We start from the raw sequence: 12211 nt of genomic DNA, 5'->3' as shown, positions 1-12211 counted from the left end.
GGTATATAGCAGGCATAGATGTGCCATATGAGAGCTGCAGGGGGATGTATCTGATAAGAAAGTACACATAGGTATATAGCAGGCATAGATATGCTGTACTAGGGCTGCAGCGGGATGTATCTGATATGAAAGTGCACGTGGGTATATAGCAGGCATAGGTGTGTTGTAATAGGGCTGCAGGGGGATGTATCTGATATGAAAGTGCACATGGGTATATAGCAGGCATAGATGTTCTGTACTAGGGCTGCAGGGGGATGTATCTGATATGAAAGTGCACATGGGTATATAGCAGGCATATATGTGCTGTAGTAGGGCTGCAGGGGGATGTATCTGATATTAAAGTGCACATGGGTATATAGCAGGCATAGATTTGTTGTATAGGGCTGCAGGGGGATGTAGCTGATATGAAAGTGTACATGGGTATATAGCAGGCATAGATGTGCTGTACTAGGGCTGCAGGGGGATGTATCTGATATGAAAGTGCACATAGGTATATAGCAGGCATAGATGTGCTGTACTATGGCTGCAGTGGGATGTATCTGATATGAAAGTGCACATGGGTATATAGCAGGCATAGATGTGCTGTACTAAGGCTGCAGCGGGATATATCTGATATGAAAGTGCACATGGGTATATAGCAGACATAGATGTGCTGTACTAGGGCTGCAGGGGGATGTATCTGATATGAAAGTGCACATGGGTATATAGCAGGCATAGATGTGCTGTACTAGGGCTACAGAGGGATGTATCTGATATGAAAGTGCACATGGGTATATAGCAGGCATATATGTGCTGTAATAGGGCTGCAGGGGGATGTATCTGATATGAAAGTACACATGGGTATATAGCAGGCATAGATGTGCTGTACTAGGGCTGCAGGGGGGTGTATCTGATATGAAAATGCACATGGGTATATAGCAGGCATAGATGTGCTGTACTTGGGCTGCAGGGGGATGTATCTGATATGAAAGTGCACATGGGTATATAGCAGGCATAGATGTGCTGTACTAGGGCTGCAGTGGGATGTATCTGATATGAAAGTGCACATGGGTATATAGCAGGCAAGGTTGTGCTGTACTAGGGCTGCAGGGGGACGTATCTTATATAAAAGTGCACATAGGTATATAGCAGGCATAGATGTGCTGTACTAGGGCTGCAGGGGAATGTATCTGATATGTAAGTGCACATGGGTATATAGCAGGCATATATGTGCTGTACTAGGGCTGCAGGGGGTTGTATCTGATATGAAAGTGAACATGGGTATATAGCAGGCATCGATAAGCTGCAGAGGGATGTATCTGATATGAAAGTGCACATGGGTATATAGCAGGCATCGATGTGCTGCAGAGGGATGTATCTGATATGAAAGTGCACATGGGTATATAGCAGGCATAGATGTGCTGTACTAGGGCTGCAGGGGGATGTATCTGATATGAAAGTGAACATGGGTATAAAGCAGGCATCAATGTGCTGTACTAGGGCTGCAGGGGGATGTATCTGATATGAAAGTTCACATGGGTATATAGCAGGCATAGATGTGCTGTACTAGGGCTGCAGGGGAATGTATCTGATATGAAAGTGCACATGGGTATATAGCAGGCATAGATGTGCTGTACTAGGGCTGCAGGGGGATGTATCTGATATGAAAGTGAACATGGGTATATAGCAGGCATCGATGTGCTGTACTAGGGCTGCAGGGGGATGTATCTGATATGAAAGTGCACATGGGTATATAGCAGGCATAGATGTGCTGTAATAGGGCTGCAGGGGGATGTATCTGATATGAAAGTGCACATGGGTATATAGCAGGCATAGATGTGCTGTAATAGGGCTGCAGGGGGATGTATCTGATATGAAAGTGCACATGGGTATATAGCAGGCATAGATGTGTTGTACTAGGGCTGCAGGGGGATGTATCTGATATGAAAGTGCACATGGGTATATAGCAGGCATAGATGTGCTGTACTAGGGCTGCAGGGGGATGTATCTGATATGAAAGTGCACATGGGTATATAGCAGGCATAGATGTGCTGTAATAGGGCTGCAGAGGGATATATCTGATATGAAAGTGCACAAGGGTATATAGCAGGCATATATGTGCTGTACTAGGGCTGCAGGGGAATGTATCTGATATGAAAGTGCATATGGGTATAAAGCAGGCATAGATGTGTTGTACTAGGGCTGCAGGGGGATGTATCTGATATGAAAGTGCACATGGGTACATAGCAGGCATAGATATGTTGTACTAGGGCTGCAGGGGGATGTATCTGATATGAAAGTGCACATGGGTATATAGCAGGCATAGATGTGCTGTAATAGGGCTGCAGGGGGATGTATCTGATATGAAAGTGCACATGGGTATATAGCAGGCATAGATGTGTTGTACTAGGGCTGCAGAGGGATGTATCTGATATGAAAGTGCACATGGGTATATAGCAGGCATAGATGTGCTGTACTAGGGCTGCAGGGGAATGTATCTTATATGAAAGTGCACATGGGTATATAGCAGGCATAGATGTGTTGTACTAGGGCTGCAGGGGGATATATCTGATATGAAAGTGCACATGGGTATATAGCAGGCATAGATGTGCTGTACTAGGGCTGCAGGGGGATGTATCTGATATGAAAGTGCACATGGGTATATAGCAGGCATAGATGTGCTGTAATAGGGCTGCAGGGGGATGTATCTGATATGAAAGTGCACATGGGTATATAGCAGGCATAGATGTGCTGTACTAGGGCTGCAGGGGGATGTATCTGATATGAAAGTGAACATGGGTATATAGCAGGCATCGATGTGCTGTACTAGGGCTGCAGGGGGATGTATCTGATATGAAAGTGCACATGGGTATATAGCAGGCATAGATGTGCTGTAATAGGGCTGCAGGGGGATGTATCTGATATGAAAGTGCACATGGGTATATAGCAGGCATCGATGTGCTGCAGAGGGATGTATCTGATATGAAAGTGCACATGGGTATATAGCAGGCATCGATGTGCTGCAGAGGGATGTATCTGATATGAAAGTGCACATGGGTATATAGCAGGCATAGATGTGCTGTACTAGGGCTGCAGGGGATGTATCTGATATGAAAGTGCACATGGGTATATAGCAGGCATAGATGTGCTGTAATAGGGCTGCAGGGGGATGTATCTGATATGAAAGTGAACATGGGTATATAGCAGGCATCGATGTGCTGTACTAGGGCTGCAGGGGGATGTATCTGATATGAAAGTGCACATGGGTATATAGCAGGCATAGATGTGCTGTAATAGGGCTGCAGGGGGATGTATCTGATATGAAAGTGCACATGGGTATATAGCAGGCATAGATGTGCTGTAATAGGGCTGCAGGGGGATGTATCTGATATGAAAGTGCACATGGGTATATAGCAGGCATAGATGTGTTGTACTAGGGCTGCAGGGGGATGTATCTGATATGAAAGTGCACATGGGTATATAGCAGGCATATATGTGCTGTGCTAGGGCTGCAGGGGGGTGTATCTGATATGAAAGTGCACATGGGTATATAGCAGGCATAGATGTGCTGTAATAGGGCTGCAGAGGGATATATCTGATATGAATGTGCACAAGGGTATATAGCAGGCATATATGTGCTGTACTAGGGCTGCAGGGGAATGTATCTGATATGAAAGTGCACATAGGTATATAGCAGGCATAGATGTGCTGTACTAGGGCTGCAGGGGAATGTATCTGATATGAAAGTGCATATGGGTATATAGCAGGCATAGATGTGTTGTACTAGGGCTGCAGGGGGATGTATCTGATATGAAAGTGCACATGGGTACATAGCAGGCATAGATATGTTGTACTAGGGCTGCAGGGGGATGTATCTGATATGAAAGTGCACATGGGTATATAGCAGGCATAGATGTGCTGTAATAGGGCAGCAGGGGGATGTATCTGATATGAAAGTGCACATGGGTATATAGCAGGCATAGATGTGTTGTACTAGGGCTGCAGAGGGATGTATCTGATATGAAAGTGCACATGGGTATATAGCAGGCATAGATGTGCTGTAATAGGGCTGCAGGGGGATGTATCTGATATGAAAGTGCACATGGGTATATAGCAGGCATAGATGTGCTGCAGAGGGATGTATCTGACATGAAAGTGCACATGGGTATATAGCAGGCATAGATGTGCTGTAATAGGGCTGCAGGGGGATGTATCTGATATGAAAGTGCACATGGGTATATAGCAGGCATAGATGTGTTGTACTAGGGCTGCAGAGGGATGTATCTGATATGAAAGTGCACATGGGTATATAGCAGGCATAGATGTGCTGTACTAGGGCTGCAGGGGAATGTATCTTATATGAAAGTGCACATGGGTATATAGCAGGCATAGATGTGCTGTACTAGGGCTGCAGGGGGATGTATCTGATATGAAAGTGCACATGGGTATATAGCAGGCATAGATGTGCTGCAGAGGGATGTATCTGATATGAAAGTGCACATGGGTATATAGAAGGCATAGATGTGCTGTACTAGGGCTGCAGGGGGATGTATTTGATATGAAAGTGCACATGGGTATATAGCAGGCATAGATGTGTTGTACTAGGGCTGCAGAGGGATGTATCTGATATGAAAGTGCACATGGGTATATAGCAGGCATAGATGTGCTGTAATAGGGCTGCAGGGGGATGTATCTGATATGAAAGTGCACATGGGTATATAGCAGGCATAGATGTGCTGTACTAGGGCTGCAGGGGGATGTATCTGATATGAAATTGCACATGGGTATATAGCAGGCATAGATGTGCTGTACTAGGGCTGCAGGGGGATGTATCTGATATGAAAGTGCACATGGGTATATAGCAGGCATAGATGTGCTGTACTAGGGCTGCAGGGGGATGTATCTGATATGAAAGTGCACATGGGTATATAGCAGGCATATATGTGCTGTACTAGGGCTGCAGGGGGATGTATCTTATATTAAGGTGCACATGACCATATAGAATGCATAGATTTGGTATATTATGACTGCAGGGGATTTATATTATGATAGGTAAGTTGTCTCCTTATATAGTAACTAAATAAATTCTCCTGTCTATAAAGCGACATATAAATAAATGCTAGCACTTGTATAATAGTTATTAGATGCCATTGGGTATTATTTACGGTGGGGGACATATAGTTTCTTATTCTGGGGCTCATAATTCATTAGTTTTCCCATTGGCATTAAGGTGCGAGGAAGAAATATGCACATGTACCATAACAGTCTTACCTTCCATGTCCAGTCTTCAGTGAATATCTGAGTCTTGGCGATATCTGGGCGATTCCATGACACAGCCAACTTGAGCTGATGATCCCAGTTCTCCTGACCATAGCGATCAGTGCTCTGTGAGGCTGAGAAGAAAAAAGACAGAAGGAACCTATTGGCGACAGCATTTACTACAACAATTCTCTGATATATACTAGGGATGGACAACACGCCAGACATCCGTACTTACTGCATGAATAAAGCAGTGGGCTCAAATCTAACTTTACACTATGTGTTTATCACTTATACACAATGTGTTTATCTATCACTTATACACAATGTGTTTATCTATCACTTATGCACAATGTGTTTATCTATCACTTATACACTATGTTTTTATCTATCACTTATACACAATGTGTTTATCTATCACTTATACACAATGTGTTTATCTATCACTTATACACAATGTTACTATCTATCACTTATACACAATGTTATTATCTATCACTTATACACAATGTTATTATCTATCACTTATACACAATGTGTTTATCTATCACTTATACACAATGTGTTTATCTATCACTTATACACAATGTTCTCTATCACTTATACACAATGTTATTATCTATCACTTACACACAATGTGTTTATCTATCACTTACACACAATGTTATTATCTATCACTTATACACAATGTTATTATCTATCACTTATACACAATGTTATCTATCACTTATACACAATGTGTTTATCTATCACTTATACACAATGTTATTATCTATCACTTATACACAATGTTTTTATCTATCACTTATACACAATGTTATTATCTATCACTTATACACAATGTTTTTATCTATCACTTATACACAATGTTATTATCTATCACTTATACATAATGTTTTTATCTATCACTTACACACAATGATTTTATCTATCACTTATACACAATGTTTTTATCTATCACTTATACACAATGTTATTATCTATCACTTATACACAATGTTTTTATCTATCACTTATACACAATGTTTTTATCTATCACTTATACACAATGTTATTATCTATCACTTATACACAATGTTTTTATCTATCACTTATACACAATGTTATTATCTATCACTTATACACAATGTGTTTATCTATCACTTATACACAATGTGTTTATCACTTATACACAATGTTATCTATCACTTATACACAATGTTTTTATCTATCACTTATACACAATGTGTTTATCACTTATACACAATGTTATTATCTATCACTTATACACAATGTTATTATCTATCACTTATACACAATGTTTTTATCTATCACTTATACACAATGTGTTTATCACTTATACACAATGTTATTATCTATCACTTATACACAATGTTATTATCTATCACTTATACACAATGTTATTATCTATCACTTATACACAATGTTTTTATCTATAACTTATACACAATGTGTTTATCACTTATACACAATGTTATTATCTATCACTTATACACAATGTTATTATCTATCACTTATACACAATGTTTTTATCTATAACTTATACACAATGTGTTTATCACTTATACACAATGTTATTATCTATCACTTATACACAATGTTATTATCTATCACTTATACACAATGTTATTATCTATCACTTATACACAATGTTATTATCTATCACTTATACACAATGTTATCTATCACTTATACACAATGTGTTTATCTATCACTTATACACAATGTTATTATCTATCACTTATACACAATGTGTTTATCTATCACTTATACACAATGTGTTTATCTATCACTTATACACAATGTTATTATCTATCACTTATACACAATGTTATTATCTATCACGTATACACAATGTTTTTATCTATCACTTATACACAATGTTATTATCTATCACTTATACACAATGTTTTTATCTATCACTTATACACAATGTTATTATCTATCACTTATACACAATGTTATTATCTATCACTTATACACAATGTTATTATCTATCACTTATACACAATGTTATTATCTATCACTTATACACAATGTTATTATCTATCACTTATACACAATGTGTTTATCTATCACTTATACACAATGTTATTATCTATCACTTATACACAATGTTATTATCTATCACTTATACACAATGTTATTATCTATCACTTATACACAATGTTATTATCTATCACTTATACACAATGTGTTTATCTATCACTTATACACAATGTGTTTATCTATCACTTATACACAATGTTTTTATCTATCACTTATACACAATGTTATTATCTATCACTTATACACAATGTTTTTATCTATCACTTATACACAATGTTTTTATCTATCACTTATACACAATGTTATTATCTATCACTTATACACAATGTTATTATCTATCACTTATACACAATGTTATTATCTATCACTTATACACAATGTGTTTATCTATCACTTATACACAATGTTTTTATCTATCACTTATACACAATGTTTTTATCTATCACTTATACACAATGTTTTTATCTATCACTTATACACAATGTTATCTATCACTTATACACAATGTTATTATCTATCACTTATACACAATGTTATTATCTATCACTTATACACAATGTGTTTATCTATAACTTATACACAATGTTATTATCTATCACTTATACACAATGTGTTTATCTATCACTTATACACAATGTGTTTATCTATCACTTATACACAATGTTATCTATCACTTATACACAATGTTATCTATCACTTATACACAATGTGTTTATCTATCACTTATACACAATGTTATTATCTATCACTTATACACAATGTTATTATCTATCACTTATACACAATGTTTTTATCTATCACTTATACACAATGTGTTTATCTATCACTTATACACAATGTTATTATCTATCACTTATACACAATGTTATTATCTATCACTTATACACAATGTTATTATCTATCACTTATACACAATGTTATTATCTATCACTTATACACAATGTTATTATCTATCACTTATACACAATGTTATTATCTATCACTTATACACAATGTTATTATCTATCACTTATACACAATGTTTTTATCTATCACTTATACACAATGTTATTATCTATCACTTATACACAATGTTATTATCTATCACTTATACACAATGTTATTATCTATCACTTATACACAATGTTTTTATCTATCACTTATACACAATGTTATTATCTATCACTTATACACAATGTTTTTATCTATCACTTATACACAATGTTATTATCTATCACTTATACACAATGTTATTATCTATCACTTATACACAATGTTATTATCTATCACTTATACACAATGTTATCTATCACTTATACACAATGTGTTTATCTATCACTTATACACAATGTTATTATCTATCACTTATACACAATGTTATTATCTATCACTTATACACAATGTGTTTATCTATCACTTATACACAATGTTATTATCTATCACTTATACACAATGTTATTATCTATCACTTATACACAATGTGTTTATCTATCACTTATACACAATGTTATTATCTATCACTTATACACAATGTTATTATCTATCACTTATACACAATGTTATTATCTATCACTTATACACAATGTTATTATCTATCACTTATACACAATGTTATTATCTATCACTTATACACAATGTTATTATCTATCACTTATACACAATGTGTTTATCTATCACTTATACACAATGTGTTTATCTATCACTTATACACAATATTATCTATCACTTATACACAATGTGTTTATCTATCACTTATACACAATGTTATTATCTATCACTTATACACAATGTTATTATCTATCACTTATACACAATGTTATTATCTATCACTTATACACAATGTTATTATCTATCACTTATACACAATGTTATTATCTATCACTTATACACAATGTTTTTATCTATCACTTATACACAATGTTATTATCTATCACTTATACACAATGTTATTATCTATCACTTATACACAATGTTATTATCTATCACTTATACACAATGTGTTTATCTATCACTTATACACAATGTTATTATCTATCACTTATACACAATGTTTTTATCTATCACTTATACACAATGTGTTTATCTATCACTTATACACAATGTTATTATCTATCACTTATACACAATGTTATCTATCACTTATACACAATGTTATTATCTATCACTTATACACAATGTTATTATCTATCACTTATACACAATGTTATTATCTATCACTTATACACAATGTTATTATCTATCACTTATACACAATGTTATTATCTATCACTTATACACAATGTTATTATCTATCACTTATACACAATGTTATTATCTATCACTTATACACAATGTTATTATCTATCACTTATACACAATGTTATTATCTATCACTTATACACAATGTGTTTATCTATCACTTATACACAATGTGATTATCTATCACTTATACACAATGTTATTATCTATCACTTATAACATTGTTATTATCTATCACTTATACACAATGTTATTATCTATCACTTATACACAATGTTATTATCTATCACTTATACACAATGTTATTATCTATCACTTATACACAATGTTATTATCTATCACTTATACACAATGTTATTATCTATCATTATACCCAATGTTATCTATCACTTATACACAATGTATATCTATCACTTATACACAATGTTATTATCTATCACTTATACACAATGTTATTATCTATCACTTATACACAATGTTATTATCTATCACTTATACACAATGTTTTTATCTATCACTTATACACAATGTGTTTATCTATCACTTATACACAATGTGTTTATCTATCACTTATACACAATGTTATTATCTATCACTTATACACAATGTGTTTATCTATCACTTATACACAATGTTATTATCTATCACTTATACACAATGTGTTTATCACTTATACACAATGTTTTATCTATCACTTATACACAATGTTATTATCTATCACTTATACACAATGTTATTATCTATCACTTATACACAATGTTATTATCTATCACTTATACACAATGTGTTTATCTATCACTTATACACAATGTGTTTATCTATCACTTATACACAATGTGTTTATCTATCACTTATACACAATGTTATTATCTATCACTTATACACAATGTTATTATCTATCACTTATACACAATGTTATTATCTATCACTTATACACAATGTTTTTATCTATCACTTATACACAATGTGTTTATCTATCACTTATACACAATGTTATTATCTATCACTTATACACAATGTTATTATCTATCACTTATACACAATGTTTTTATCTATCACTTATACACAATGTTTTATCTATCACTTATACACAATGTTATTATCTATCACTTATACACAATGTTATTATCTATCACTTATACACAATGTTATTATCTATCACTTATACACAATGTTATTATCTATCACTTATACACAATGTTATTATCTATCACTTATACACAATGTTATTATCTATCACTTATACACAATGTTATTATCTATCACTTATACACAATGTTATTATCTATCACTTATACACAATGTTATTATCTATCACTTATACACAATGTTTTTATCTATCACTTATACACAATGTGTTTATCTATCACTTATACACAATGTTATTATCTATCACTTATACACAATGTTATCTATCACTTATACACAATGTGTTTATCTATAACTTATACACAATGTTATTATCTATCACTTATACACAATGTTATTATCTATCACTTATACACAATGTTATTATCTATCACTTATACACAATGTTAGTTATCTATCACTTATACACAATGTTTTATCTATCACTTATACACAATGTTATTATCTATCACTTATACACAATGTTTTTATCTATCACTTATACACAATGTTATTATCTATCACTTATACACATGTTGTTTTATCTATCACTTATACACAATGTTATTATCTATCACTTATACACAATGTTATTATCTATCACTTATACACAATGTTATTATCTATCACTTATACACAATGTGTTTATCTATCACTTATACACAATGTTATTATCTATCACTTATACACAATGTGTTTATCTATCACTTATACACAATGTTATTATCTATCACTTATACACAATGTTATTATCTATCACTTATACACAATGTTATTATCTATCACTTATACACAATGTTATTATCTATCACTTATACACAATGTTTTATCTATAACTTATACACAATGTTTTATCTATCACTTATACACAATGTTATTATCTATCACTTATACACAATGTTATTATCTATCACTTATACACAATGTTATTATCTATCACTTATACACAATGTTATTATCTATCACTTATACACAATGTTATTATCTATCACTTATACACAATGTTATTATCTATCACTTATACACAATGTGTTTATCTATCACTTATACACAATGTTATTATCTATCACTTATACACAATGTTATTATCTATCACTTATACACAATGTTTTTATCTATCACTTATACACAATGTTATTATCTATCACTTATACACAATGTTATTATCTATCACTTATACACAATGTTATTATCTATCACTTATACACAATGTTATTATCTATCACTTATACACAATGTTTTATCTATCACTTATACACAATGTTATTATCTATCACTTATACACAATGTTATTATCTATCACTTATACACAATGTTATTATCTATCACTTATACACAATGTTTTTATCTATCACTTATACACAATGTTATTATCTATCACTTATACACAATGTTATTATCTATCACTTATACACAATGTTATTATCTATCACTTATACACAATGTGTTTATCTATCACTTATACACAATGTGTTTATCTATCACTTATACACAATGTGTTTATCTATCACTTATACACAATGTGTTTATCTATCACTTATACACAATGTTATTATCTATCACTTATACACAATGTGTT

The 12211-nt window shown here is 33.4% G+C and overlaps 1 protein-coding gene across 1 annotated transcript in view; it reads right to left on the bottom strand.

The window, feature by feature from the left end:
* The window catches only part of LOC128652765 (transient receptor potential cation channel subfamily M member 2), a 1288705-nt gene that overhangs the window by 707507 nt on the left and 568987 nt on the right, over window positions 1-12211 (bottom strand). Inside the window, exon 8 of the mRNA XM_053705696.1 lies at window positions 5251-5372. Coding sequence (XP_053561671.1) covers window positions 5251-5372 — 122 coding nt within the window. The remainder of the gene's footprint in view (window positions 1-5250; window positions 5373-12211) is intronic.

This window comes from Bombina bombina, chromosome 3, assembly GCF_027579735.1.
Source record: "Bombina bombina isolate aBomBom1 chromosome 3, aBomBom1.pri, whole genome shotgun sequence".
NCBI lineage: Eukaryota > Metazoa > Chordata > Amphibia > Anura > Bombinatoridae > Bombina > Bombina bombina.
Note: the sequence above shows the minus strand (reverse complement) of the source record. Positions and strands in the feature narration are given on the sequence as shown.